The sequence below is a fragment of the Cydia pomonella genome, chromosome 6 (genome assembly GCF_033807575.1).
Source record: "Cydia pomonella isolate Wapato2018A chromosome 6, ilCydPomo1, whole genome shotgun sequence".
Classification (NCBI taxonomy): domain Eukaryota; kingdom Metazoa; phylum Arthropoda; class Insecta; order Lepidoptera; family Tortricidae; genus Cydia; species Cydia pomonella.
The window spans coordinates 19,580,405-19,608,119 of record NC_084708.1 but is presented as its reverse complement, the minus strand read 5'-3'; the positions used below and the strand labels follow the sequence as shown (position 1 = coordinate 19,608,119).

Here is a 27,715-nt window from a genome sequence, read left to right as displayed (position 1 = left end):
GCTATTTTCTTCTATTGTGGTGACGACTAAGCGTAGACAAGGCACCCTGTACCAAATGAACGAGCAGCCGCGACTGTAACTATCTGGCGCAAGAGATAGACTATCGGTCTCTTACCGTAAAGTTTGTGAGTATATACGTCACAGTAGTGTTACCTCCTTCCAAAGTGGTGGCGGCGACCGGCGCAGACGGCGGGCCCGCGGCGACGCCGTTGAACGCGCGCACGCGCACCTCGTACCGCGTGAACTTCCTGAGCGCTGACAGGCTCAGCTCCGTCGCTGACCAACCGTTTACTGTTAATGTCCTGAAATAACGTTTCGAGGTCAATCTTTTGCCACTATTTTATCCTGACCCCGTCCTATCCAATAGATGAAGGCCGTAGACGGTGTAGTCGCAAAATATAACGACACAGCGAGAAGGATATCTAAGTTTGCCTAAACTGCTACTCCTTACCTGCCAAACCACCCCATTGACTTCACTCGTAGCGTATATAGCGTGTGCACACGTATCAAGCCTTTTAAAATCACGTGCTTGTGTATTTTTAACTTTAGTAAGTTATTTAACAATTTTCATAAGTCAAATTGGACTAAAGCATAAAATGTAGTACGGTCATGTCTGAAAATATCGGTACGGACAAAGTGTCAAAAATATGTATACACTACCTACCTACCCTATATGGTCGATAAAGTCGTGTATACATATTTTTGGCACTTCGAACGTGTCAATGTTTTCAGACGTCAATGTACCTAGTAGAGTTCCTGACAGGCGTGCCCCCCGGGCTGATCTCGGTGCAGGAGACGGTGTAGCCCAGCAGCTCGCCGTGCCACGCTTCCCGCGGGGGCGGGCGCCACGCGGCGTGCAGCTCGCCCGGCCCGCCCGGGGTCACGTGCACGTTCGTTGGAGGCTCGGATGGTGCTGAAAATGTGACATGTTAAATCATTCTTCGAGTTTCTTTATACGTATTAAATCTTTAGTTAAGAAAAAAGATTAAAACCCACACAAATCTGGCTAAAAACTCTCTAAAACTTGACTATCAACCCAAACACATAGATAAATAGCACTAGAGATTAATTTACCGAAGAAGAATGTGTTAGTGCATGGTTTCTGTGTACCCCTAGTAAAATTCTTAATTTGCGAACCCCTTACACTTGACACTTACATTTTTTAACACAACAACAAGCTAGTCACCCGTTGCCCGTTATACCTTTGTTGTAGTGTCTTGTATCGAACTCTTTATAATCAGTCAATCACTGGCGAAGCCCTGGGAGTTCACGTACCCCAGTTCGGAAAACCCTGAGTTTTGGGTTCTATGACTTAATTATAGATTTCACATACAATATATGTAATATAATAGATTTTATTTGTATTAATTATACATCATATTATTTATGCAAGTGACAACAAATTACCTTCTTCTTGCGTCTTCACGACGACGGGTTCGGTGTAGGCACTTCGGTCGATTTGGTTTACGGCTGCTATTCGAATCATATAGGCCGTGTGTGGCTTGAGTCCACTAAGCAGTGCCTCGTAATGGATATCGCCTTTCTTAGTCAGCCTAGAACGATACCAAACCAATCATTTATTATTATGTTTTTCAATAAGTAATTTAAGTTTTGGTAACACACGTACCTGTTTAAGATATTAAGTATATTAAGTTTTGAATGATTCACGGTTAGTTTCACTAGACTTAACGAACACAGCCGACGCGCACAAATGAGGGTAGACCGAGAGCGGTCTAAACTTTGACACCCGCCCGCTATCTCCAGTTACCCGTGAACAAGAAACTACGTCGAAATATCGGGAGCTCAAATAATATAAAAGGTAATCACGATTCATATCCCGGTCGATTTAAGTCTAGTGATTATGTATATTGTCTCAAAATCTTAATACTAATAACAATAACTGCATACTTACGCGATTTGTGGCTGCTGCGCCGCCCCATGGACGGACACGTTGACGGTAACAGCGGCGTGCCACTGATCGACACGGACTGCCCCGACAGCGCTCAACGTGCAGTGTTGTACGGTGTAGCCCATGAGCGGCGAGTTGCCGTCGAATCCCTGACTCCAGGAGAGCCGCACAGCGCGGCTCAGGATCTCCGTCACGGATAGAGAGTGGGGCGTGTCGGGTTTCTCTGAGAAGTGAAAAGTTATATGTCAGCAAAACTCAGTAAGCTAGCACTGTGTAAAAGTGAGAATGGGCGATTCATATAATGATAATGGTTGATCATGTGATAAGAATAGAAAGCTAGAAGCGCTTGTTACTCACCTTGGACGGATAGGTAAATATAATGGTCGCTGTGACCATAGGCGTTGACGGCTTGGCACTTGTACACCCCAGAGTCCGGTCTATCGGCTCTGCTGATATATAATTGGGACCTTAAACCACTATCAGTCTTTGCTTCGGAGACACTTAGCCTGAAACAAAAGATCTTGTTTGAGTACGAACAACGTTTAGAGAAAATAATCGAATAAAATAGTAAGTGTTTGAAAAAAAAAAAAAAATTAAAAGAAACGAATTAAAAAGTAAAAAAGAAAAGGAAAGATTAGGGTAAAGAAATTAGATTTTCTTTAAATGCTCAACTAATGTACATGGCAAGACATTTACTATAGAATTTTGGAGCTGTACCGTTATTGAACTGTCTATGTCAAATGTCACATTTCTTCAGCCAAAAACCTCATGTTTGACACTGATAGATCAGTATCATATCGAAAACAGATCGAATAACTAAAACTCGAATTGGCCTGTTAGTTTAAAAGAGTTACCTACGGCTACGTAACTTGTTTTCTAAACTTTTAAAAAGTATGCACTTTCAGAAACAAGTTAACCTTAAATTTTGGCATACAGACCCCATCATCAAAATTGTAAACATCGAAACATTAAAAAGGTTTCCATGTCAGATTTCCTGTGCTTACCTATAAGTATTAAGATCTAGATGGTTCATGTTGTGCGACCACTGCACGCGTATGGGGTTATCGCCGCGCACGTCGCAGAGAAGCGTGGCCGGCGAATCGCGGCGTGCCGTCATGTTGGTCGACGTCAATTCAAACCGCGCTGGCTCTAAAGGTAATATCACAAATTACTGTACATATTCTTATACGTATCTTACCTTATCACAATAACTAAAACGGCATTCAGATTTTCAAAATGACAAATAAAATTGACAACATTTCAAAATGTGCAAAGTGGGTTAAATCGAAAACAATTTCGGTATATGCAATATGCTTCTTTAATCCTTAGAACGCTTTATATCATAAGCACAAACATCAGTCAAACGCCAAGCTCCCGGGCGCAGGGGAGCCAATATGAACCTTACTCGAATGTGTGAAGGTTACTTTCACAGCGTCCGCCTTAACATCTATTATACCTACTCGTAGGTGTCCTTGGCGCTGTACTGTAGGCACGAAACCAGTAACAACGCCTTTAGGTATTCATGGCGTTGAAAAGCTTAAATCTTCATATATAATAATTATATATATATCTATCCCCTTCATACTCTTTTTAATAAATAAAGAAACTTTATCACAGCTCGTTGTTAAATTTTATACATTTTGAAAACAATTGACAATACATATTTTGAAATGGCAGAAATCCAACAAATTATTCGCGCCAGCAAATTCAAATTTCGCACACACATTCCCAGATGACGACGACAGACGATTTAAAAAATAAGGTAGTATTGTTTAAATATGGCGGGGTCTAGGTCTAGTAAAATATCAGTTTAACTTTTCAGCCATAGCAATGACTTAATACTAAACTTACGACCCTTAGGAATTCGCTACTTTTAGATTTGATATTTTTGAATGAAAAATTGGTTTCCACGTGAAATGAAATGTTGTCAATTGTTATTGATATTATGATACAAAATACATATGCACATTTTGATCACGTTTGGGATTACGTAACATACTTTCCATAGAATGCACCCGGGAATACACTAAGATCCAAGTACCTACCATTGACATCAACCTTAATTGTTTTAGACAGGGGTGAACCGACCCCGTTCTCGGCTTTGCACATGTACTGCCCCTCGTCATACGGCAGTGCCGACTCGATCCACAGGGTCCCGTTGGAATAGAACTGGAATCGCCCACCGAGGTTCACCAGCGGGACGAAGTCGGACGATGCAGGGCCTGGATTAACAACAAATATATAGATGTAGCATAACATTAAAGTTATCGCCTACATGCGTATTAGGGCGTAAGCTCACGCTAGTAGTGAATGCGTTAAAATTACAAAGCGACGGGTAGTAGATTTGTATACTGTATTTTTGCTAGCTGTAGTTTTGTAGTAGTTGTATATTGCAATGTACTAGGTACAGGTCGATTCACAAGAGCTGGCACGGTTGGAGGTGTCGCTCATACAATGAAATTTTCGTTCATTTCATTTGTGCCACCTTTCGTGAATCAACATACGAGTATACATTAAGTATAAAATCGGTTTTATTTAGACAGAGCGGTATGGAGGAATCTGTTTTGGAGAGAGGGTTTCACGGTCTTAGCAATGTAGACTAGAACTGTAACGTTGAAATTGTGTATCCTCTTGAAATAACCCTATAATGAAATTACCTCTCTGCTTCATCCATGTGACTTGAGGACTGGGTGAGCCCGTAGTCTGGCAATGTAAAGCCACGGGCTCCCCGGCTAGAATGGCTTCGTCCTTTGGTTCTGTCATCCATTTTGGAGACACTGCAGCATGAAAAAAAGGCAAGATATTAGGTGATGAAATGGTGTGAAGTGACTTGTTTGGGCATGCTGTTTGGTTTCACTTACTATATAAGGTAGGAGACGAATTGAGCAATGACATCTTTTTAAGGCGAGGGTACAAAGGTATAGATTAATGAAGGAAACATTGGGGAATTTAGCGTCCCGACGACCAGGTTTCAAAATTTGCCAGATTAAATTTAACTGTGTCAAATTGACAAAGAATTAAGGTTTTATTGGTGCCTATGTACTACGTGTAGGACGCCAGTCGTCAGGAGGTTAGGATGCAGGGCGTACAATCACAATACATAGTTTTGACAATCAGTGATTAACTTACCCTATTTTACCTAAAACAAAATGAATACTTATGGCCTAAACATTACCTTATCCTGCTGCTTCAAAAATCAAACTGTTAACCATCTAGGTACCTCTATATAAAATAATCTAAATATTCCTTAAGGAAAACCGACATCAGCTTAGTGCTTAGCTCATATTCACACGAAAAAAAAAACACCTTAATGTTTTTACACCTCCGGGAAAAATATTGTTTACATGGGTACCTATTTTATTTTATGATTTTCATTTAAAGCTACTTTTAAATGTAATAAATCTTCATCTAAGGTAACACCGGTAGAAATCTCTTGTCAAAAAACCCATTAATAATAAAACAGGCATCAGGCAAATCATTAATTCACAAAAATATCTTCACTACAAATACTTCTCACTAAATTTTTCTACATCGTTCGGATTTTCATAATTTCAAGCATTTTTGTGTAACTTGACCTCAAAAATATCTTATTAATAATGGACATAGAAACTTCTCATAAGCTAACGCAGTGAAACTTTGTAAAAAAAGTTAGGTACGAAGTTTCGAAGTCCGGATATCATTATATGTATGCGTGATGCGTAGAACAAACTTTGTTCCCAAACATAAAGACTTTTTATACGTATCTCCTTTCACACACACTCACAGGTAAAATTACCAACTCCTCTAGCTGTCTGTATTCCAATGCTGAGCGAAACAAACATAAAATACAACTTTATAACACTGCATGTGGAAAGTGAACATTAAATATAGATAATAGTGCTTTTTGTGGGGTGTACCGTTATTATATAAAATGAGTGGTTATGTGCACACTGACTCCTTTATATCTGGGTCACGTTTCATAAAACTTGTAACTTGTACACGAGGAAATTTCCTTTAAATAAAAGAAAATAAAAAGACATTGTCATAATTTCATTACGAGTTAAAGGCGACGCCAGATATTTGATTACTGTCGAACAATATCAATAATATACGTAGGTGTATGTTGTATATTAGATATCAACTGTACAATATTCGATAACAGCTGTTGCAGTTGTGATTTATAGTTTGGACTCTATTTCTTCAAAAATAAGACTCAGTTTACACAAACCAAACAGTGCACGTTTTAAACTATAGATGACAAGTGAACATCGCCAATCTTTTACAAACATAACTCGGTGCTCGTTAAGCGTGAAAGTGCTTGTGCTCGGATGCTCAGGTGCTCAAGTGCTGATGTGCTTGCTCAAGGGGGGTACCTTTGACGACCAGTTCGGCGGTATAATTGACTTTGGCTGCGGAGTTTGATGCAACGCAAGTGTATAGGCCGCTGTGTCTTGCGAACACCTCTTTGAATACGAGGTTGCTAAAGAAATCGGCGCCTCGCTCTTCCACCTATATAAGTATTTTTATCTTGATATCGTGGACATAACACATGTTGAACATGTTTGTTGTTTCGGTTAATTATATAAACTAAACGAAGACACGCTGATGCGTAGTACGAGTAGTGACATATTAATAACTGTATTGCTATTAATAGATTGCCTTGCTATTGCTTAATTTAATTGACCAACTTTGACAATGATAGCTTACGAATTACTTAAAATCTTTTTAACAGTTTTGAATGATTCACGGTTAGTTTTACTAGACGTAAATCGACCGGGATATGAACCATGATTACCTTTTATATTGTCTGTGAACAAGATATATGTAATTGCGTCGAAATATCGGGAGATCAAAAACAATAAAGGTAATCACGGTTCATATCTCTGTCGATTTAAGTCTAATGAAGGTTTAAACGTTTTTATCGGAATATCATATAATCCGTTAAATTATAGCACTTAAATGAAATGATTATATTGTTTTTTTCCTTATTATAAGAGTTACGAGCAAAAATATCTCCTTGTTATGAATGTACGTCAAAGTGTGTCAAAATATGTTCTATAATATCCAAAGATGTAAACGTTTGTATGGAGAAGCGATCCACTTTCCTCTTAAGGACAATTTTTTTTTCGAATTTCTAAGGGCTTTTTGATACTGTCTTCGGCATATCAGCGTTATCAAAGTGAAAATTACTGCCACATCAAGGCGGGTTCACTGCTCTAAAAAGATATGCTAAAAAAACAGTAAAAGTCTGCAGCTTCAGAATCAATAATACGAGCTAACCTGAAGAGACGAGGGTATGGGGACGTTGTCTTTCAGCCATGTGAAGTGGACTGGCATGTCTCCGGAGGTGACGCTGCAGCTGACCTGAGCGCGCTTGCCTTCCTGCAGGTTCGCAGAAAATGAGAACGGTTCGATTTCTGGAGGATCTGGAAAATGGTTTCAAGGTTAGCTAGGAAAGTTGATAGGTTGTTTTATCTCATAAAGCAGGTATGTCTTTTCGACCACGAACAACATACGCATTATATTCGCAAACTCAATTGTCTACCGTATCCTTGGGCAATAAAGTTCAAACTAGTATTTCAATGTCATTTAGGTACGGTTCAAAAGTTTTTCGTGGTTGGGCATATGTGTAGGGTGTATTTTTTATTCATTTATCTATTCAAACCTTTGGGAAACAAACGGGCAAAAAGTACACACACAGTAAATCAGAATACACATTCACAAGCCACACCGTTTTTACTTATGAATAATAACAATTATGTTGCTCGTAAACTAACATTAATACAATTTAAAACATACAATACTCAATTAACTCGAATTGTTGAAAACAACATTAAACATTGGCAAGTAAGAATGATGTTATTATCTAATTAATAATGAATATTATTTTAATTATTAGCTTTACTTTTTGTTGCAGAAATAAACTGTTGTAATGATAAATGGAATATATCAATAAAAATTGTAGTGTTGATGAACAAGAGTTGTCTAATCTATACCGTGTCTTATTCTTATCTTTTAGGATTTGGAGGCCCTTTTGGACCTGAACCTTTTACTTCGGGTCATAAAGACCCGTTGTGCAAATGCCCCTATTTCAAACTGTCACCCCAGTTCGAACGACTTTGTGACAAACAAAACGTCACTTTTAACACTGAAATATCTAATCCATATCGTATCTTTAGCAAATGTTTGACGTATCTTAAAGTTCGAATCGGGCCGTGTGTTAAAGTAATGTTAAAAGAACATTACACGTTTAAACGCTTCGAAAAACATTGCTAGTTCACCTTCGTCCAGTAAGTTGCTAAGTAATAGTTTAAGTAACTCAAGTAAAGTACTAACTCCATTTGAAGATCGTATAACGTTTTTATGCAAATGACACTGGAGCGGCATCGGCATCAGCATTCGAACTATACCAGTTCACCTAATTTTTACAATTGGATCAAAACATAACGACGAGTAGATGCACAGGTTGATGTTAAAAGGAAATCAAAGTAAGATCAATTTGATAAGTTGGAATGTCGCTCTTTAATTTCCAGGCACACTATTCATATCTAACAATTAAGCAAGGTCCAATTAGTGATGAATTAACATTACAAAGAGCTTGCTTTTCAATTCATAACGAAGCTACTCTAAGAAGGCACTCTATTGTATATTGCACTAAGCGAATTATGCAGGATAGCTTCATTTCAACCTTTAGAACATTTTGCATATTTTAATTTATCTATAGCTTTAAGATGTTATGTCAACTGAATTTATATGTAACTACAATATGTGTTTTTAGACCACATTACTGTTTTGATAGTTTAATTGGTTCTACATAGGAAAAGAAAAATTAGATAAGGTCAATAAGATAAGTTACCCGTATTGACCTTAAGTACTTAATTTCTCAATTGTTTTGGAATAAATTCCGAACACATTTTTTTCTACTTATAACTTTTTTTTTTGCATTTTAAAATGTGGGACGTATTACTACTGGCATGTAACTTACTTTACTTACTTACCTGAGATGAGAAGCAGAATCGAGAAAAGCTTACTTACCGGTATTTTACAAGTTGCGCTACGTCGTAGCCGATAACATTGTTTCCCGGTAGGTACCTATGTAGCGGAAATGCTTCGTAATAGAGGCAAAACGACGTGTGGTAGCGCTGAATGGGTTAAGCATATATTACAGATATCAATTCAAAGTACTCACTGCTAACAACAAGTTGTAATTCCCTGCGCGCGATCTCTCCGTGTGGGCCGGTCACAGTGCACATGTAAGCGCCGGCCTGTGAGGGCTCTACTCGGGACACACGCAATGCTCCCTCCATGTTACTGTCCCATTCTACAGGACTCCCGTCCCGCTCCCATTTAACTGAACTGTAACCAAAATAGCACGCATTAGCATGACGGGTTTACGAACGCTTTTCGCTACAAGAATTGACTTGCTACTCGATCACCATGCTACGTGCTACGGAGTAACGTAGTTTCGAATAGGTTAATGTGGAGTCGAACTAAACAGGCATATTCTAATTGTAATTATAGGATTTGAATTCGATCTGGATTAGATATCGTATCTGTCAGTGTCAAAACGGGCATTTCTTCAACCAAAAACGTTACTTTTGACACTGACAGATTCAATCCGTCTTATACGGATTTAATTCATATCCTATAATTAAAATTAGAATACGCTGAAAGATTATATTTACCTGATCGGATAACCAGAGTAAGGACAGTACATCACTAGCTCCCGGCCGGCTACTGCTCGGATTGGGCCCACTGAACGGACATATGGTGGACCTGGCAGATAAATAACACCGTAAATTCCTTGAGAGCCAAAAGAAGTTGTACTGTTAATGACAATTATGTAGTATGTTGTCACACATATTTCTAAGCTTTCAAACCTCTAAATGAAAACCATGAGGATTTATCTGATAATTATTTTCTTTAGTCGTCACCGGCAGTTTTAGATCATATAGTGACTAATAGCTGTTACTGAAGGGGACGGTAAAGGCTTCACCGATTTTTAAAGTTTTTTTTGTATCCACAACTTACCGTAAATATTAAGCCTAGAGGTATGTGAGACTTCGCCGAGAGAGTTGGCCGCCTTACAGGTGTAGAGGCCGCCATCGTCCGACCTTACCGCCGAGATGTTTAGGTAGCTCACTACATCATTGGTCTTAGTCGCAAACTGTTCTACGCTGTAACTGGGCACAGATGATTCGTAAGTACGACTTGGTATGTTCCGATAATGCAAGTGGCAATAATTTCATTTTACTAAATTGCAAAAAAAAACAGCCTTGTTTTGGTACGGTTACATACTTTAATTGTAGACCTATTTATGGTTCAAGCTAATTTGCTTGTCAATATTAACGCTATCACAACGCCAATGTTAATAAAACCCTAAATGGTTCAACAATTAAACTCCATGTCTGTACCAATATGGTTCAAAATAGCTCTGAACTTGTAGTAGTTGTAGTAGTAACTAGTAGCTGTTGGTTGTCACCTGACGAAATAAGTTTGTTGGTATAACTTACCGATGCCCCTTGGCCATTGTGTTAAGAGTCTGGCCATCCAGCATCCAAGTAAAGTGCGGGGGAGGGGACCCTGCAGCCGAGCACTTGAGGGTCACCACCTGCCCTGGCCTCAGGACTTGTTCTATGAATGTGTACTGGAGTTCTGGTGCGGTATCTGTTTAAAAATCACATATGTTGATTACAATTTATTAAAATGAACACAGATTTTTTCAAAGAACAACATGACAGGTACGGTTAGAGCCACTTCCAATATCTTGCTTATTGCCCCACCACATATAAAAACAGTAACAGACATGATCTCATGCAATTATTAGGTAAGTTATTCTTGCGCTATTAGTCCCAAATTATTGAAAGGGTTTTGAATGGCTACCACCACTTTTATGCATAGCGGGGCAGTAAGAAAGATATGGGGACCGTTTGTTGTGCATTATAACATTTAAAACTTTCGCATTTCCGGTTCTAAATATGTTTTAAGACCTTGTCGTGCAGTTGCTAACGTCCCTTTAGCTATGCTCTGACTAAAATTACAAGCCATACCAACTTACCTCCTAACCGCAGCTCAGCGCTGGCTTGCGCCGAGTCCCTCTCGTTCCTGGCCATACACTGATACACGCCCTTATCCGCACGGTGCACCGCCGATATAACCAGCTGCTCCCCATGGCCCATGATTCTGACGCGGCCACCCGACACGCCGGCTCCGAGCGGCACGCCGTTGTGCAGCCATTCTAGTCTCGGTGATGGCCAACCGCTCCATGAGCAGTTGATGGTGGCTGTGCCACCACTGTTCACCACCTGAGCAATAAACTGAGTTTAGATCTTTTTTTTTTTAATTGGGTTGTATGGTTATTCGACATGTATGTTTTTATGCGACAGCCAAAAAAGATAATCCCTTTAATTTCTCTACTTGACTGATCGTCGTCATCGATCTGCTGTTAAACAGTCCGAATAATGTACCGACTGACGAAAATTATTTTCTTGCCATCATCAAAGCAAGGTCAAGCAAATGTGTTTAGGATTTCGATTAAAATAGCAATCAATGTCTCAAAATCTTGGTTTAGGAGTTTTCTTAATTTACTTTTACTTTGAAGGGCGGCAGAGTGTTAGGATAAAACAGTTAAGTTGTAAATCTGTTAACTTTGAAAGCTAAATTAATGTCCACATGTTGAGCTTCTATTAAACTTATCCAAGTTCTCCAGTAACGCTACATTAGAGTTAGAGTGGCCATTAATGGACTAAAACTTTGTCTATGTCACTAAGCCCCCTGTAGCGTACATAAACTTTCACCTCGTTAGATATACCGTCTACATTGTACTATGATAATAATATGATCAAAACTCCACCGAATGTCATGCTCGGGTTATTGAAGTAACGACGGAACTGATAAATCGTGTTCACTATACTCTAATATGCGAGTACGAGCAAGATACATAGAAAGGAAGTTACGCACTAGCGAATATGTCTGTGTCAAACTAGTGTTAGTCGTACTGATAGACTATACTTTAGCTGAACAATAAAGAAAATCCCGGACTTCCGGTTTGAGCGCCATCTTGACACTTAGCCTCGATTCATTCCATTTTTTGGTCATTTAAAGTATAATATCGATAGCTACAGTTATACAGTAAACTAATGTGGTAGTGTGCAGTGAATGGATAATTAATCTTGAAACGCGTTTAGCCACCATTTTGGAGTCGACAGCTGATAGTCCACGTGCTACTTGTAAAGTACAGCTATCGCTTTCCAAGAGCTAATAAAATCACCGTACTGTCTTTTACTAACCGTACAATATTAGTCGTATTTAAAGCTCCTAATACCTCGATACTGGCCCTAAGTCCCACTGGACAAGCCATAATTTTAAAAGAATGAATGAAAGAAAATCCCTAAGATGTCAATGGACGTAAATCACGGGATACCCAAATAAAATCTACGCCGTTTTATCCAAAACTATTCATCAACGTGCGGCCTATTTAAAAATTAATGTGACCTACAGCCTGCCGTTCTTCAATCTCATTTGCAATTCCTTGTTCCTAAAGGGTCAGGAGCATCCCGAACAAATGTTTGCGTCGTCCGGCCCAATTGGAACAATCAGAAAGGGACCGTTCATTCTTACTGCTGCTTCAGCTGAAGATTTGTTACATGTGTAGAATTTTAAGCGCCTGACAAAAGACTCGGCAATTCAGGTATGTGTACTTACGTACAATCAGCAGCAAATGTTGCTAAGCGGTGCTAAGGTGTGCAAAATAAATAGGACACTAATTTATTATTATCTTGTGCAAATGTGCGCAACTCGTTTTGAATATCATTACCCTTTATTTAGCTGGTGACTTTAGGTATGAGTGCTGTTTAGTCTATTAGCCTGATATAAATTAATTTGATTACGAAGTTGTTTTTTAATACTGTTTTAACTGGCCGTTTTGTTATAGCATAATGCTATTGAACGCGAATCGTTCACTTCTGGCTACAATTACAATACAAACCGCTTGATACCCGTAAAAATAATAAAATAACAATAAATATTATTAAAAAATTAGAAAACATTTATTATCAGAAAACTACAAGCATGTACAACAAACTAACATATTATTATTAATTTTTATATTAACAGAACCTAAACTACCAAATTACCTTTTGTAAGTAAGTTTTGGCCGAAGGGTGAGAAAATCCGGCGGTTCCGCGGCGTTGCGGTGACACAGTGGGGTTGCGAAAAGCATCTCAGCCATAATTTGTGTTTATAGTTTGTAAGATATATTTTATAATATGTATGCTAGGTTTAAGGTAATCTACGGGCCAAGAGTTGCCTGAAGTCAGCTGTTGTATATAGGTATAGTTGCTAAAAACATGCTAATTTTGTCTATGGATAAAAATCAAAGTGAATTTTAAGCCAATAGGTCATCCGCTTTATGCAGGACAATCCTTTGCAAGCGTTCTATGACGTCATAAACCGCAACATTTACCCGCAAATGAAAAAACGCGACAATTTATTTTAAAACACATCAAGTTTGGTCGGGCTCTATTATTTTTGGGGTTAAAGCATAACAGTCATGTTGGTTTATACTTAATTGCAGTGCATACAGATGACGCACACATACCTTCATATCATGATTTAAGCTACTTGCACACGATCGGCAACGAGGCTTCCTAGTCTTCCGACCACTGTGACCTTGGTATTTTCCGACCGTGTAGTACACTTAGGCAATGCCTAGTATTGAATACAACCTTGGACCATCAGAAGCTTAATTTGGTTGCCAGCCAAGTGACTAGAGGATTCGATGACTTATAAAAATATGTATGTATTGCTAACCCTTAACAGTCGGTTTTAAATGTAGTCGATGTTACCCGGGCCGCAAAACAAATCGGTCCATCAAACACTCCATTAATCAAAACCGTATTTCACGATTTATCATTCCACATTACGCTTGAACATATATGTTGTATATATTTTTGTAATAGCCCTTTAGAACCCTTCATATTGATACCCTAGTGAGTAATAAATTACCGGTAACCTATAAATGTAAACAGGTTAATTAGTTTTAACAGCGTCTAATTATGATATAATCACAAACTCTAAGCACATGTAGGTTTGATGTTATGTACCGAATTTACGTTTTGTTATTTGTACTAAAATACTTATGTATAAGTAACTATGTTTACTAACGTAAACACTACTAACTACTTCTCAAATAAATATTATACGACATAAATATTATACGACATTATTACACAAATTGACTAAGTCCCACAGTAAGCTCAATAAGGCTTGTGTGGAGGGTACTTAGACAACGATATATATAATATATAAATATTTATAAATACTTAAATAAATACATAGAAAACACCCATGACTCAGGAACAAATATCCATGCTCATCACACGAATAAATGCCCTTACCAGGATTTGAACCCGGGACCATCAGCTTCATAGGCAGGGTCACTACCCACTAGGCCAAACCGGTCGTCGAAATCGTCAAATGTGTGTTCATATCGAACATACGACTCTGTATGTCGTTTTCTGTGAGAAGCCTGAAACCTGATATGTGAAGTCAGAGTCATACCAGGCATACAGATTGTATTGAAAAAATGAATATTAACTACGAGTATAATTTGTGATCGTTATTTTAACAACAAGGTCAACAAGATTACTTCAAAACCAAAGCAACTGCAAAAGCAATTTACACAAGAGTGAAGCCACTTAAATGATATCACCAAAAACTATTACATGTCCGCACAGTCACGTTGTCGGCTAATCAAGTCATAATAACACAATTCACAACGAATACATGAGTAAGGAACGAAAATATATTATCGTTTGACCCAACCGGGGGCAGCTCGGACGGGTCGGAAAGGACAAATTAGTTACCTCTAGGGACGTTTGCTTACTGCGACCTTCCGCACCCTTTATTTCGCAAAAAGTTATATTTTCGTTGTACGTTTTGATAACTAGTATGGAAACTTGTATTCCTTGTAATTAGTTGTTACTCAATAGTTACTAACCATTGATTAAATAACCTATTTATGTGGCATTTAACAACATAAAATATCACTACGCCTTATAAAACAAAGTCCCCCGCCGCGTCGGTCCGTCTGTATGGTTGATTGTTCGCAATAAGCTCAAAAACTACTGAACGGATTTTCATGCGGTTATTACTTATGAATTTCTTGAGTAGCCTTACCACGACTGCCCAATGTCCAACTGACATATTGGCTAATGTCTGCGTAACTTACTGCGTAACGTACGAGTGAGATGCATAAAAAAAATTGAAACCTACGCGCACGCGCTGTTAACCATGGTAACTCCAGGTTTAACCGGTTAACCCCGGGTTAGTTAAATGGTACAATGGTACGGTGGCGCTAAGTATGGTTCTTTATTCTTTGTAATAATGGAAAACATTTCTTTTTAAGCAATTTATCGATATTCATTTTTTCGTTATTTACGCAAACTGTTTTTGTTCCTGTAATCATAAAATAGTTTTCAACCACATGCGATATAAGCAATTAATGAATCAGATTATGACTGCCCGATTTAAACTTTAAGATACGTCAAATAGTTGCTAAAGATACGATATGAATTAGATACGTCAGTGTCAAAAGTGACGTTTCTTCAAACAAAAAGGTCACGTTTGATACTGACATATCTTAAAGTTCGAATCAGGCCGTGATTTAAAAAAATCTATAATATTTATGTTTTTTAGGGTTCCGTACCTCGAAAGGAAAAAACGGAACCCTTGTAGGATCACTTTATTGTCCGTCCGTCCGTATGTGAGTCTGTCAATACCCTTTTTCTCAGGAACGCGTGGAGATATCAAGCTGGAATTTATGTCAAATACTCAGGTACGAAGCAACGTTTTATAGCACAGATTGCGAAAGAATGACAGAGGAAAACTTGCGAAAACCGTAAATTTTTAGTTACATCATATAATGATATATACCTACAGGTTTCTACGGAACCCTCGGTGCGTGAGTACTACTCGCACTTGGTCGCTTTAGGTATTTAAAGCACGTTTAAAATGTTTTTCTTCTTCTAAAGGAATAGCTTGCCCAAAGCCAGATTTTACTTATCTCCGAATTACGATTTCTTACTGAAGCCGAAAGCAATATTGTTTCCCTTATCTTATTTCCTCGCTATGTTGACTTCAAAACAATATAAACTTACTTTTATTTATTTCACTTTAGGTTTCAGAGGATAGAATGTTATTAAGTTGTGTTGTAGCGTTGCCCGTTTTGTACGCGAATCCCTTTATTCATGAATGTGATTAGACAGTTATGTGACTTACCTATTTAATGCATAAAATGCGTAAATTGGGTTGATAAAGGTTGTTTCGACAAAATGGATAGTCAATATTTTATTAAAAATATATTTTAATGAAAATAAAACCAGATATTGTTCAACAAGCTAAATAAAAGATAAAGGAAATTCAATATCCAATTACTACTTTAGCCATATGAAATTATGTATAAGTATAATAATTGGAATTTCTAAATGGAAGTAATCCATTAATCCATACATATTTTCATTGTTACATACGGGTCACAATATAGTACAATATATAAGTAAAATCAAATTCCTCTATGAATAAAACATTGTTAAACCATAAAGTCAAAGAGATTGTACGAAGCGAATACAAAGTACCTGAGTATTTAATACTAAATACGTGGAATATCATTTTTTCTTTTAATATTTTGGATTATAAACAAATAAAGTAACTATAGTGATTCTGTGAGACTTCACGAACCCCGTGGCTCAGCCATTTTGAAAATTTTGCAAAAGCTGAATCGTAAAAAATAATAATTACCGAACCTGCTCACAAAATTTCATGAGAATCGGTTGAGAATTGCAACCTGTAGAAGTGATTATCATAAACTAATTGGAAAATATCCTGCAGAGGGTTAAATTTGCCATTGTACTTACCTTTTCGTAAATGTGCTACTACTACTACTCGTACTAACACTACTACTACGACTACTATACGCGTAAAGGTTCGACAACGTGTGACGAACCAGGAGTTGTAATCGTCCATAGCTTTCAGTGACCGCATGACATCGAATGGGCCGTACACTTACAATAATATGGTACATACATACATCCACGTTTTTTTACTTTGTATACCTCGATAAAATAAATCAATCCGGAAAGAAAATAGCAGCAAAATTAAAGGTAAATAACAAGCGGTCTTATCGCTAAAAATCGACTCATTCTTTTGCGGTAGTTCTTCTCTTAAGTGACCTAGTTTAAATCATAAAAGTGTCCAGGAGACATATATGCTTTTGGCTGACAGTGACAAAAAATATTACAACACAAACTGCTCGATTAGATTCGGATCGCTCCAAAATTTATCATAGAAAACTCTACAAATAATGCAGGTTGTGTGCAGTCTGCATTATTTGTGCTGAAATGTGCTGAATAAATAATGCACTGAGTAGCTTACTCGTAAATGTTACATATAAAACAATTTTGGACTAGAGACTACAAGACATTTATAAACTGTAATACTTACCATGACTCAGACTACTAACACTACACATCATACAATCCTGAAGAAAGGCCAGGTCAAGAGCACCCTAAACCGACGAGCGTGTATGAGGAATGTCATGAAAGTGAAGGAAGCGAAAGAGGTATGTCAGGATCGTAGCAAGTGGAAATCCGTGGTCTCTGCCGACCCCTTCGGGAAATAGGCGTGATTATATGTATGTATGTACTTAGCATGAAGCGGACATTTTCTTTTACAAATGTTGAATATGTAATGGTGCCGCTACACTGGGAATTATGTAACATAGTGTGACAGGGACAGCATTAACGTATCGGTAGTATTAACTATATAACTGCCAGTGTAGGAGCACCATAAAGGAAAACAAGCTATATCTAAGCAATCATTGATTAGCTGTGCTTCGCAAACTGAACCTGGATGATGTTTAGTAAATACCTATGTCGGTACTTACAATCTCAGAGAAGTTACGAGTACAAATGGCTGCTCATGCGTCTCATAAACTGATGCGCTGTGCAACGTGTTTATGTGAGTGGAGATTCTTAGGCCGTCTTCCTGTAGCGCTCAAACACTCATTCTCACCTGCGTGTGAGGCTGCACGTGCGTCGTAAGATGAGCGCGAACATTGAGCTGCAGCCGCAGCGTGATGTGTCCGTGCGCATTGGCCGCGCGGCACGCCCACCGGCCGCCATCTTGGACGTCGGCGCGGCGCACGCCTAGCGCGTCGTGCGAGCGCGTGTATCGCCCGCCGGCCTCGCCGTCGCGGAGCTCTCTGAGCACTCCGCCGGCGCTTTCTCGGTACCAGCTATGGACAAGGAACAATAGCTACATTGCAAATCTGGTTAATGTAATGTAAATAAAAAAAAATTGTATTGGCATTAAAGGCAAATACATTTAGGTGGTTGAAGTCCCTGACTTCTGAGCTAGGTAAAAACCTGTGTTACAGAAGTCAGTGTCCCATATAATAAATAATAATAAAATAATATATATTATAGGACATTATTACACGAATTGACTATGTCCCACAGTAAGCTCAATAAGGCTTGTGTTGAGGGTACTTGGACAACGATATATATAATATATAAAATATGGGATATTTTTTAGTATTTTATTTTAAGTTTAGTATTATTTATTTTTAGATTTAGGTTTTAAGTTTTATAGTGTATTCTACAAATTGTATATTAGTCATGTTACTCGAAATAAATAATTACATTATATTAAAATATATAAATATTTATAAATACTTAAATACATAAAAAACACCCATGACTCAGGAACAAATATCCATGCTCATCACACGAATAAATGCCCTTACCAGGATTTGAACCCGGGACCATCAGCTTCGTAGGCAGGGTCACTACCCACTAAGCCAAAGCGGTCGACAAACAACAAATATAATAGAAACTATTTTGACTTATGACTTAGTTAACTATATTTACCATTTATATTAGACTGCAAGTAGATAATTAAGGCTTGTTTGAATGCTAGACAACAATGCCATTCTATTAAGAATACAATGCAATGTGTGTGTGTGTGACTATATCTGGGTAGGGTGCTTTCAGTTTGTTCATATGTGAATATTGTTGTAAGAAAAATCAAAATCACTAAAGTTATATTTAGCACTCTCAAACAATTAGTTACGCGTCAGTGCGAGTTAGCACGTACAGTTGGTACACGTCATACGTTTTATCTAAGCGTTTTAATACGTTCGTCACTAGCAAATACGATAATAGACTCACTGTTAGTAAATATGGCAGACATTGAAACATACGAGTAAAGTATATCAATATTTTATATATATATTAAACTTTTTGTTTTTGTTAACAAAGATTATTTACATAATCAAGCCCAATTATGCTCAATTTAAATTGTTTGTAGTTGATTTCAATAAGCAAATCGAGTAATGTTTATAAGCTCTTAAAACAAACTTTCTAGTAAAATATACCTAATTGGAAATATAACTTTAATTTATTGAGACATAAGCACCTCTTGAAGCTTGAAATCCTATTTCGTAACTCTGACTTAGTTTCCAATAAACAATAAGTGTAAGTAAACACAATAGGTACTCCACATCCTTTCATTATGCTTAAGAGCCGTTTTCCGCCTCAAATGGCGGAAGCCTGGCAAGTGTCGTCTCGTTTATTTAAGGCAACATTCGAATAGTGGCAGCGAGCTTAAAATAGCGGTTGACTGCGGCGGCACTTACTATCTCATGGTATGGTTCTATGTTGAATACATTCCATCACGGTGACAATGCAGATGGGCACATTGCTGCTACAGTACACCGCAACACCAGTCATGTCGCTGGCTCGCCGCAGTTTTTTTTTATGCTAGAGGAGGCAAACGAGCAGATGGATCACCTGATGGTAAGCGACTACCATCGCCCATGGACACCCGCAACACCAGAGGGGTTGTAAGTGCGTTGCCGGCATTTAAGTTATAAAAACATAATATCTATATTACTTTAGCTGTAGCACGAAAAAAACCAAGCATTTAATACACTTATTATTTACGTTGCATTACAAATGAATCTCTCAATTCAATTATTTTCTCTCAAGATAAATTATTACCTATTTACCACTTCATAATACTGCTAGCAACATTACGGAGTGGCAATAAGCCGCCAGCAGCAGAAAATGGAATGTAGGTAACCTTAAGTTACACGTGTTTTGCTAATAAAGTACATGTAAGTACCTAGGTAATAGAGACTAGAGATAAATTAATTATTTGAAACTAGAGATGTATCTTTTCTTATATTATTTATCTTGTCGGCATGGTTGCGGCTCTAAGGTGAAAATTGACTTCGAGACACTTATAGTTTCATACCTTACGATTTCCAAACTAGAGATTCTAGCAAGGATGTGCAATGACAGGACACAAAACTATTGGAAGCTCCCACATCTAGTGATTGTCATAAGTTCAATCTGAGAAACAAAAACAAACTAGCACGTACAAAATCAAGTTATGGCCACTTTAATAATAGTTTTAATAACATGGCAATCAAAATATTTAATAAGTTAAACCAAGACATTAAGGATTGTAAAGATTTTAAATTATTTGACAAAAAAGTAAAAGACTTCTTTATTAATAGGCCGTATTACACAATTAATGAATATTTCGCGAATTCACTTGACTAATTACTCCTCACATTATCATGATTGATTATTATTTTTACTTAGTCCTATTGAATGACATGTACGTACCCCTTAATTTTAAAATGCATAACTCCCATACATACCTAACCTTAGAATAATCAGTTTTAGCATGTAAGTACTTTAGAGTATATTTTACTATTGTATTTGCATGTATTTATACGTAAAAGCAAATAAATGTTCTGATTCTGATTCTCCTGACTTAAGCAGTGTTTTTTAATCCATTAAAAACTAGGCTCGGGTGACTAGCAGCTGTCAGCAAGACACTTAAGCACGTGTATGCATATATTTATATATCGTTCGGTTCATACATCAACCAGATTTAAAAGTACATCATTGACTGAAAATAAATAAACACTTGCCCGAAAAAGATCATATTTCATGCAGGTATACTGAAGGACAAAGGCATGTATTGTTCTCCTCCCGAGGAAGTTATATATTGTTTTATTGTGCCCCTTAAATACATACGAACCAAGTATGTATAAATGAGTTATACTTTTAAAATACTGACGTTTATTAACTAACCTAACCAGTCAATGAATGACAATATAACGGACGAACGTTTGAAATGTCACCGTATTTAAGAATCATTTCGCTTAAAAATTTAGTTTGTTCTTCGCAAGTGTTATGAGAAACATTGTGTGTAATTCCAGAGGTTCCAGATTGCAAACTCGAGTCTTTAATGCACGACAGCCGCAGGGTAATTTCCACTTCCCCTCATTGCACAATGTACTAATAGTTTATAAAAAAAAAACCTTAATAATAAGTCCCGTTTCTAAGTTGACTGTGCACAATGGGGTTCTTAGTTAAAGGAAACATAAACTGGTATTCGAGTAAACGACAGAATCCATCGGTATCCCAGGAACCGCACGCACGCCGTCATTAGCGGGACAAACACGCCGCCGGGATTAGGGGAAAAAATACGTGACATGTCACTTCGTGCAGTAATTGAAGTGAATCAAACTTTTTTGTACTAAGAATTGGCTAGCCCCCTAATTCATAAAACTTAGCAATCAATCTCTAAGATTCAACACACTAATAATATTAGACTAATGCCGTTCGAGAAATGGGCCCCTGGGGCCTATTTCTCGTAACTATTAGTTTATGAGTTCAATTGTTATACTAGTGTAAAAATGAAAAGTACTAATATTTTCTGTTTCTCAAATAATTATACTAGACTAGTAACTAATAGTAGCGGACTATTAATGTTATTGATGTAGTTTGGCTTAATGCACCACCACCGAGGCCCAATGGCTAAAATCAGTTCTTCCAGTTTCATACTCGATAAGCGGAACCTTTCATTAAATTTAAAGGCCCCTTGAAGTCTTTCGTAGTAAGTCCTCGGAAGAAAAAATCTTCGGCGATTTTCGGGGATTTCGTTATCCGAACTTTCGGAAACTGACCACATTTTCACAAATTTGTTTCCAACAAATTTTGCTAATAGTTGTTACAAGCCTTTATTTTATGCGTGTAATTTATAAGTGTAATTATTAGCGTACTCGTTTATGAAACAAAACTGGGGCCCATTTCTCGAACGGTATTAGACTAATATTATTAGTCCACGAACTGTCAAATCGTATGGGTTTCCATGGCAACACACTAATAATATTAGACTAATACCTTTCGAGAAATGGGCCCCTGTATTTACTCGTGTCATTATTAGCTAAAATTTACTAGTTGGTGACTAGTAACTAATAATATACAAGTGTGGCTTCGTAAAACGCCGACTTGTAAAAAATATTAGCTCATGGACTAATATTATTAGTCTAATAACGTAAGAGAAATAGGCCCCGGGCAACCTATCCTACCTACCTCGACATGCCTCGAAGAGTGTGTACAGCCTACATGAAGCTGCACGCGTGAGAATATGCACGATACGATTTCATTGCCTTTCTATTTGTTTCTATCCCAAGATCAAGCTCTTATTTTACACTACCTATTTACATCTCACTGATGTCACACGCTGAAAGCACTTTTTTTTTTTATTTAATTGGAAGAACGTGTGGAAAGTAGTAAACGGGTATTTCAAATAATTGTCTTCTAGGAAATATTCAAACACTATAAGAACGATTAAAATGATAACTAAAACTCTTAGCAAATACGATATTTTCAATAAAAAGATTAATGATCGTCAATGGACTATGTAAGTATTTCCACCAGGTGATTGGGTCCAAAGGAATTATTTTGCCAGTTAAATTACTTTGAAACAGTATTTCTCTTACGTTTGAAGCGATGGGTCTAATTCAAAGTAATTATGGAGCATAATTCTGCCTTTGATGTCAGACGCAGCCCGAGTAAACGAGCAAAATAAAAAGAACAAGGTCTGGTTACGTTTAAGAGTTCCGTCATTTAATTACTTACCGATTTGTGTGGGTTCTATCAGGCCGGCACCAGCGCGGCGTCTAGAGATTACAGGTAGCGGGTAGGGCACTTAAAATGTTTTAAACAATGCCAAATTTCGTTTCAATTAGATCCAACAAGTGGTTAAATATTGATTTTAAGGCAATTTACATGTATGGCAAGCATTACATTGTAAGTTGTACAAATACAGTCATAACAGCGACGAATTTAACTGGTTTCATTCCTAGCGGACTCCTAAAATGATGCACTACCGTTGATTACACCTACATGTTACCGTGGCGTGCTATTTGTAATTTTATTGTTGGTTCTGCTCAAAACTTGGCCATTTTATTTTACGGTGTAGATATGAATTCTCTTTGTCTGGGAATTCTGAAATGTGTATGATTAAATTGATTAACAGTAGTTTGACGGTATCATATAGTGACATGGAAAATACATAGCAATAGTTATAAAATACATAGCAACAAACCATCAAAATCATTTACATGTAAAATGTTGCCAAGACGAGATCATATAGCTCGCACTGTCAAAAGTTATCAGATCTCATGTAAAGCTAAGCTTCTAACTCTACACGTCCTAACTCTATAAGCCCCAACTTCACAAGCTCTACACCTTAGTCAAAATATATGGCTCTAGACAATAAAATCTAGAGTATAAATAGCCAAATTTATGATGTTAGGCCTTTTACAGTTAGAAGCTTGGCTCTACATGAGATCAGATAACTTTTTTACAGTGCGGGCCATTTGGTTTCATCTTGGCAACATTTTACATGAAAATGTTTTTGTGGGATACATTTAGTTCGGAGATATAAGTGAAAGCTTACGGTTAGATAAAACCACAAAACATCATGCATGTAAACTGCCTCAAACTCTGTGTTGTCAGTTTTAAAACGGTGTCCGTGTATCGTTTTCAAGCGTGGAAAATAGTTAGACGATGCAATTTATTTGATTCAAGGCAAGCATTCTAAATCGCAAACTCGTTTAAAAGCGCGACAGCCATTCTTTGGCCTCAATTGTATATTTTAGGACAAGCAAAAAATCTTTTTCGGTTTGTAAGCTTTAACAATTTGAATAACAAATGGCTGTCCCAGGGATTGTTTACTTAGGTAAATATATTTTGGGAAAGAAAAACTAAAGTACTAAAAACTTGGAATATATTGTACAACTCCAGACAAGGAACATTTTGAAGAGGAGAAATTCACCTAGAGTACCTGTCCTAACTGACGCTATTCACGGACGCATAATCAAATCATTGTACCTAGTATTTGTTTCTTCAATTCGATTAGAATAGTGGTTATTGATAGTAGGTAAGATTAGGTACAACTAATTTTGTTCTCGTAATAAAATTAAAATTGAGCGCTAGTTCGGAATCACCTGAGTTGATCCAGTCAGAAGGTCGAACCATTCTGTTCTACCTTAGGGATGGCCAAGGGCGCCATAAGGCTTTAGTAAGAAATGCATATACTTGGAAAAATTCGACCTATGCCGCCGTGACCCCGGCGGCCGAATGGCTCAGGCACCTACAGCGATAGCAGAAGACGCCGGTTCGGTTCCAGCCTGGGGCGCTGGAGGCCTTGGTCACTTTTTTTTGAGTATATGTCATTTATTTCACTTTATCATCTTGAGCGCAATCCGAACTAGCACGTATGAACTATGCACGCGAAAATAGAAATCTAATTATTCATTAACACTTGAAATTCCATCTCCAATAATTTACCTAATATATCCTTAGTTAAAAACTGTTTAGAGTCATAAGCTTATTTCCTCATTGTATTAATTCAAATTCAAATTCCTTTATTTGCATTTAGGCTACTTTACATCGGAGGACTGTGGGATAATTTAATTTGGAACCTGCCTTAAGTCTTCACCTTCCGTTACGGCATAAGAAGGTACAATGTAAAGACAAAAACAACGTTTTATACTTAGTCCATACAATATTAAATTTGCATTTAAATTGCCTTTTTTTCTTTGGCAGAGTTTTCTTGTAAGTATAGGTATAGTTTTATGATAAATCTTATGATTTTTCGTTCTTTGATCGTACAAAGTGAGTTTGTAATTGACAAAGACAATTTATTAACAAGCAGATACGTCTGCGAGCGATACTCCAAATTTAATATTAAAGGAAAAAATGGAAAAAGTTACGCTTCCGGCAGGACTTGAACCCGCAAACTCCGCAATCCGTGCGTTGCTTTTAATCAATTGAGCTACGGAAGCCTATCAGGACCTCGCAAATCTTTCCATTCCTTCCCTTATGTATACACGCCTTTGGGGTGGCGTAAAGAGACATCTGCCGAAAGATGGTTACATCTTTTAACGGCACCGGAGTCTCAAATTGTATTGAGAATTCACCAGGAAAAATTTGCGAATTTTGGAAAGATTTGCGAAGTCCTGGTAGGCTTCCGCAGCTCAATCGGTTAAGAGCAACGCACGGATTGCGGAGCTTGCGGGTCCAAGTCCTGCCGGAAGCGTAACTTTTTCCATTTTTTTCCTTTAATATAAATTGACAAAGACAGTTGACTTGTTGTAATAACAACTGATAATAATATAAATTACTTTCAAACTGGTCCTAGGTTACACAATTACACTTTGTACGATATGCATGCACATTTTTAAGACAGTTCAGTACAAAGATCTGGTGGCGTATTCTGTTTGTAATAGTACCTTATAAATCTGATTTGGATTTGTTATAGATTTGATATGTCAGTATAAAAAGTGACTGTTTAGGTTAATGAAATGTCACTTTTAGCACTGAGACCATATCCATAACAAATCCAGTTCAATTCGTAACTTGTAATAATCAGAATACGCTTCCTGATGTATATCTTAGTTTCAAGTGAAGCTTCTATATATAGTATCGCATCACGGGCCGAGGATATAGACACTATACAGAGTACATACACAGACCTCTCCCGTCAAGGGTTAAAAATAGGGGTTGTGTAACAAAAGAGTGCAGCAATTTCTCGCAACGTCGGGGTTAGGCATCAAGTGAGCTCAGTTTCACAAAGGGTGCATTTTCTCTACGTTTTACTGCCAATTTGAGGCGTCGTGTTGACGTAGCTCTTGGAAACTTGATAAACTATGGAACACATATCGATCTGCATCCAGAACTAGAATTACTTAATGCATATAATAAAATCATAAAAATAACTAATATAGATCATCCAATTACAACATTATTAAATTATAGAACGGGGCTTAATCGCGATAGAATATGTTGATGTCAACTTAAGCCAGTCTTCTCCGAGACCACGGGGACAACGCCGTCCTCAAAACGTCGGAGGTAAATTAAAACTTAATATGCGATTAAGTCCCGTTCTATAATTCAATAATGTTGTCATTGGATGTTCTATATTAGTTCTGTTTTATTGTTATAGTTTAAAGAAGTAAACGTTTTCATAACTTTTCTTATATTTTGAAATATATTTATTTATCATAACTTTATCCAATTACAGAACTTAAAGAAAAACCGCCATATTAATTTCACGTCTCAGTTACTTTAATTTGTATTTGCACAATAAATACTAAAAAAATATCCCATAAATATTAACCAACTGGCTGCCATATCTCGTAGTTCTCTGTTGTTTTCGCGATAGTACACGAAGCTAAATTAAATTGGTACCTAACCTTATCAAGAGCCTTGGTATCAAGAGCTGGGCATGATTAACAAAGTATACCAACCTGGCGCGCAGTTTTTAGAAGACGATAATGAAGACTTTGTTGTAAAGACGGAAGCAATAAAGTATGAGTGGCGTCAATATTTTATAAACTTACTCAACTGTCAACCGGTGAACAGTCGTATTGAGGTGCAGGCAACGGAGGAGAGTGTGGATACTGTAGAAGAGCCAACATTCGATGAAGTGAGGAAGGCTGTCATGAGGCTGAAAAACAATAAATCCCCAGGGATGGACGGCATATATGCAGAGGTATGGAAATATGGCGGGGGAGCAGTGCAATCTAGACTATATGGGATAATCATGAAGATCTGGAAAGAGCAGAGACAACCCGAAGAGTGGAACATTGGAGTGATATGCCCCATTAACAAAAAACGTTCCCGGAAAAAGTGTAACAACTACAGGGGCATTGCGCTGCTGCCAACGGCATATAAAGTCCTCTTATATGTCTTATTGGGACGACCTCAGCCTTATGCCGAAAACATACTCGGTGACTACCATTGTGGCTTCCGCCAGAACCGCAGCACTGTGGATCAGATATTCCTGTTGAAACAGATGATGGAAAAGAAATGGGAGTTCGCACAAAACATCCACATGTTATTTGTTGATTTTGCCAAAGCATACGACAGTCTTGACAGTGAGACACTGTATAAGATTTTACGGTACTTCAAAGTGCCATAAAATGGTGAAAATTATTATTGTCGCTACCAAGTCAGCAAGATCAGGGTAAGAGCTTGCGGAGAACTGACGGCCAAATTTGAAGTTGTCACAGGCCTAAAACAGGGAGACGCCCTTTCGCCAATGTTGTTCAACTTGGCACTCGAATACGTCGTCCGAAAATTACTTGTGCATGATGGGGGTATAGAGTTGAGTGGCAGACATAAGATCATTGGGTATGCTGATGACCTGAGGCTATTGGCGCAAAACAAAAGGGTTCTGGAGGCCATGGCTAGAATTGTGGAGCAGGAAGGGGAGAAGATAGGTCTCAGAATCAATCACCAGAAAACAGAATATCTCCAAATGAAAAGGTACAAGAACACCAGAGTTGTTAGAGAAGATCTAGTAGTCGGAGCAACCACCTACATAGTTGTGGATCATTTTAAGTACCTTGGTTGCACAGTAACTGATACCAACCGAAGGGCAGAAGAGATATGT

The 27,715-nt window shown here is 37.7% G+C and overlaps 1 protein-coding gene across 5 annotated transcripts in view; it reads right to left on the bottom strand.

The window, feature by feature from the left end:
* Positions 1-27,715, bottom strand: part of LOC133519218 (cell adhesion molecule Dscam2) — a 245,798-nt gene that overhangs the window by 15,198 nt on the left and 202,885 nt on the right. For all 5 annotated transcript variants that reach the window (XR_009799599.1, XM_061853212.1, XM_061853211.1 and 2 more), the window contains 16 exons: positions 17,960-18,182; positions 10,947-11,193; positions 10,402-10,555; positions 9,920-10,071; positions 9,574-9,664; positions 9,078-9,244; positions 7,169-7,314; positions 6,262-6,397; positions 4,567-4,686; positions 3,955-4,131; positions 2,914-3,058; positions 2,267-2,415; positions 1,913-2,132; positions 1,408-1,553; positions 745-913; positions 154-302 (listed from right to left, as the gene is read on the bottom strand). Coding sequence is in view for 4 of the 5 variants with exons in the window: in XM_061853212.1 (XP_061709196.1) it covers positions 154-302; positions 745-913; positions 1,408-1,553; positions 1,913-2,132; positions 2,267-2,415; positions 2,914-3,058; positions 3,955-4,131; positions 4,567-4,686; positions 6,262-6,397; positions 7,169-7,314; positions 9,078-9,244; positions 9,574-9,664; positions 9,920-10,071; positions 10,402-10,555; positions 10,947-11,193; positions 17,960-18,182 (2,591 nt within the window). In the remaining variant the exon portion in view is untranslated. The remainder of the gene's footprint in view (positions 1-153; positions 303-744; positions 914-1,407; positions 1,554-1,912; positions 2,133-2,266; positions 2,416-2,913; positions 3,059-3,954; positions 4,132-4,566; positions 4,687-6,261; positions 6,398-7,168; positions 7,315-9,077; positions 9,245-9,573; positions 9,665-9,919; positions 10,072-10,401; positions 10,556-10,946; positions 11,194-17,959; positions 18,183-27,715) is intronic.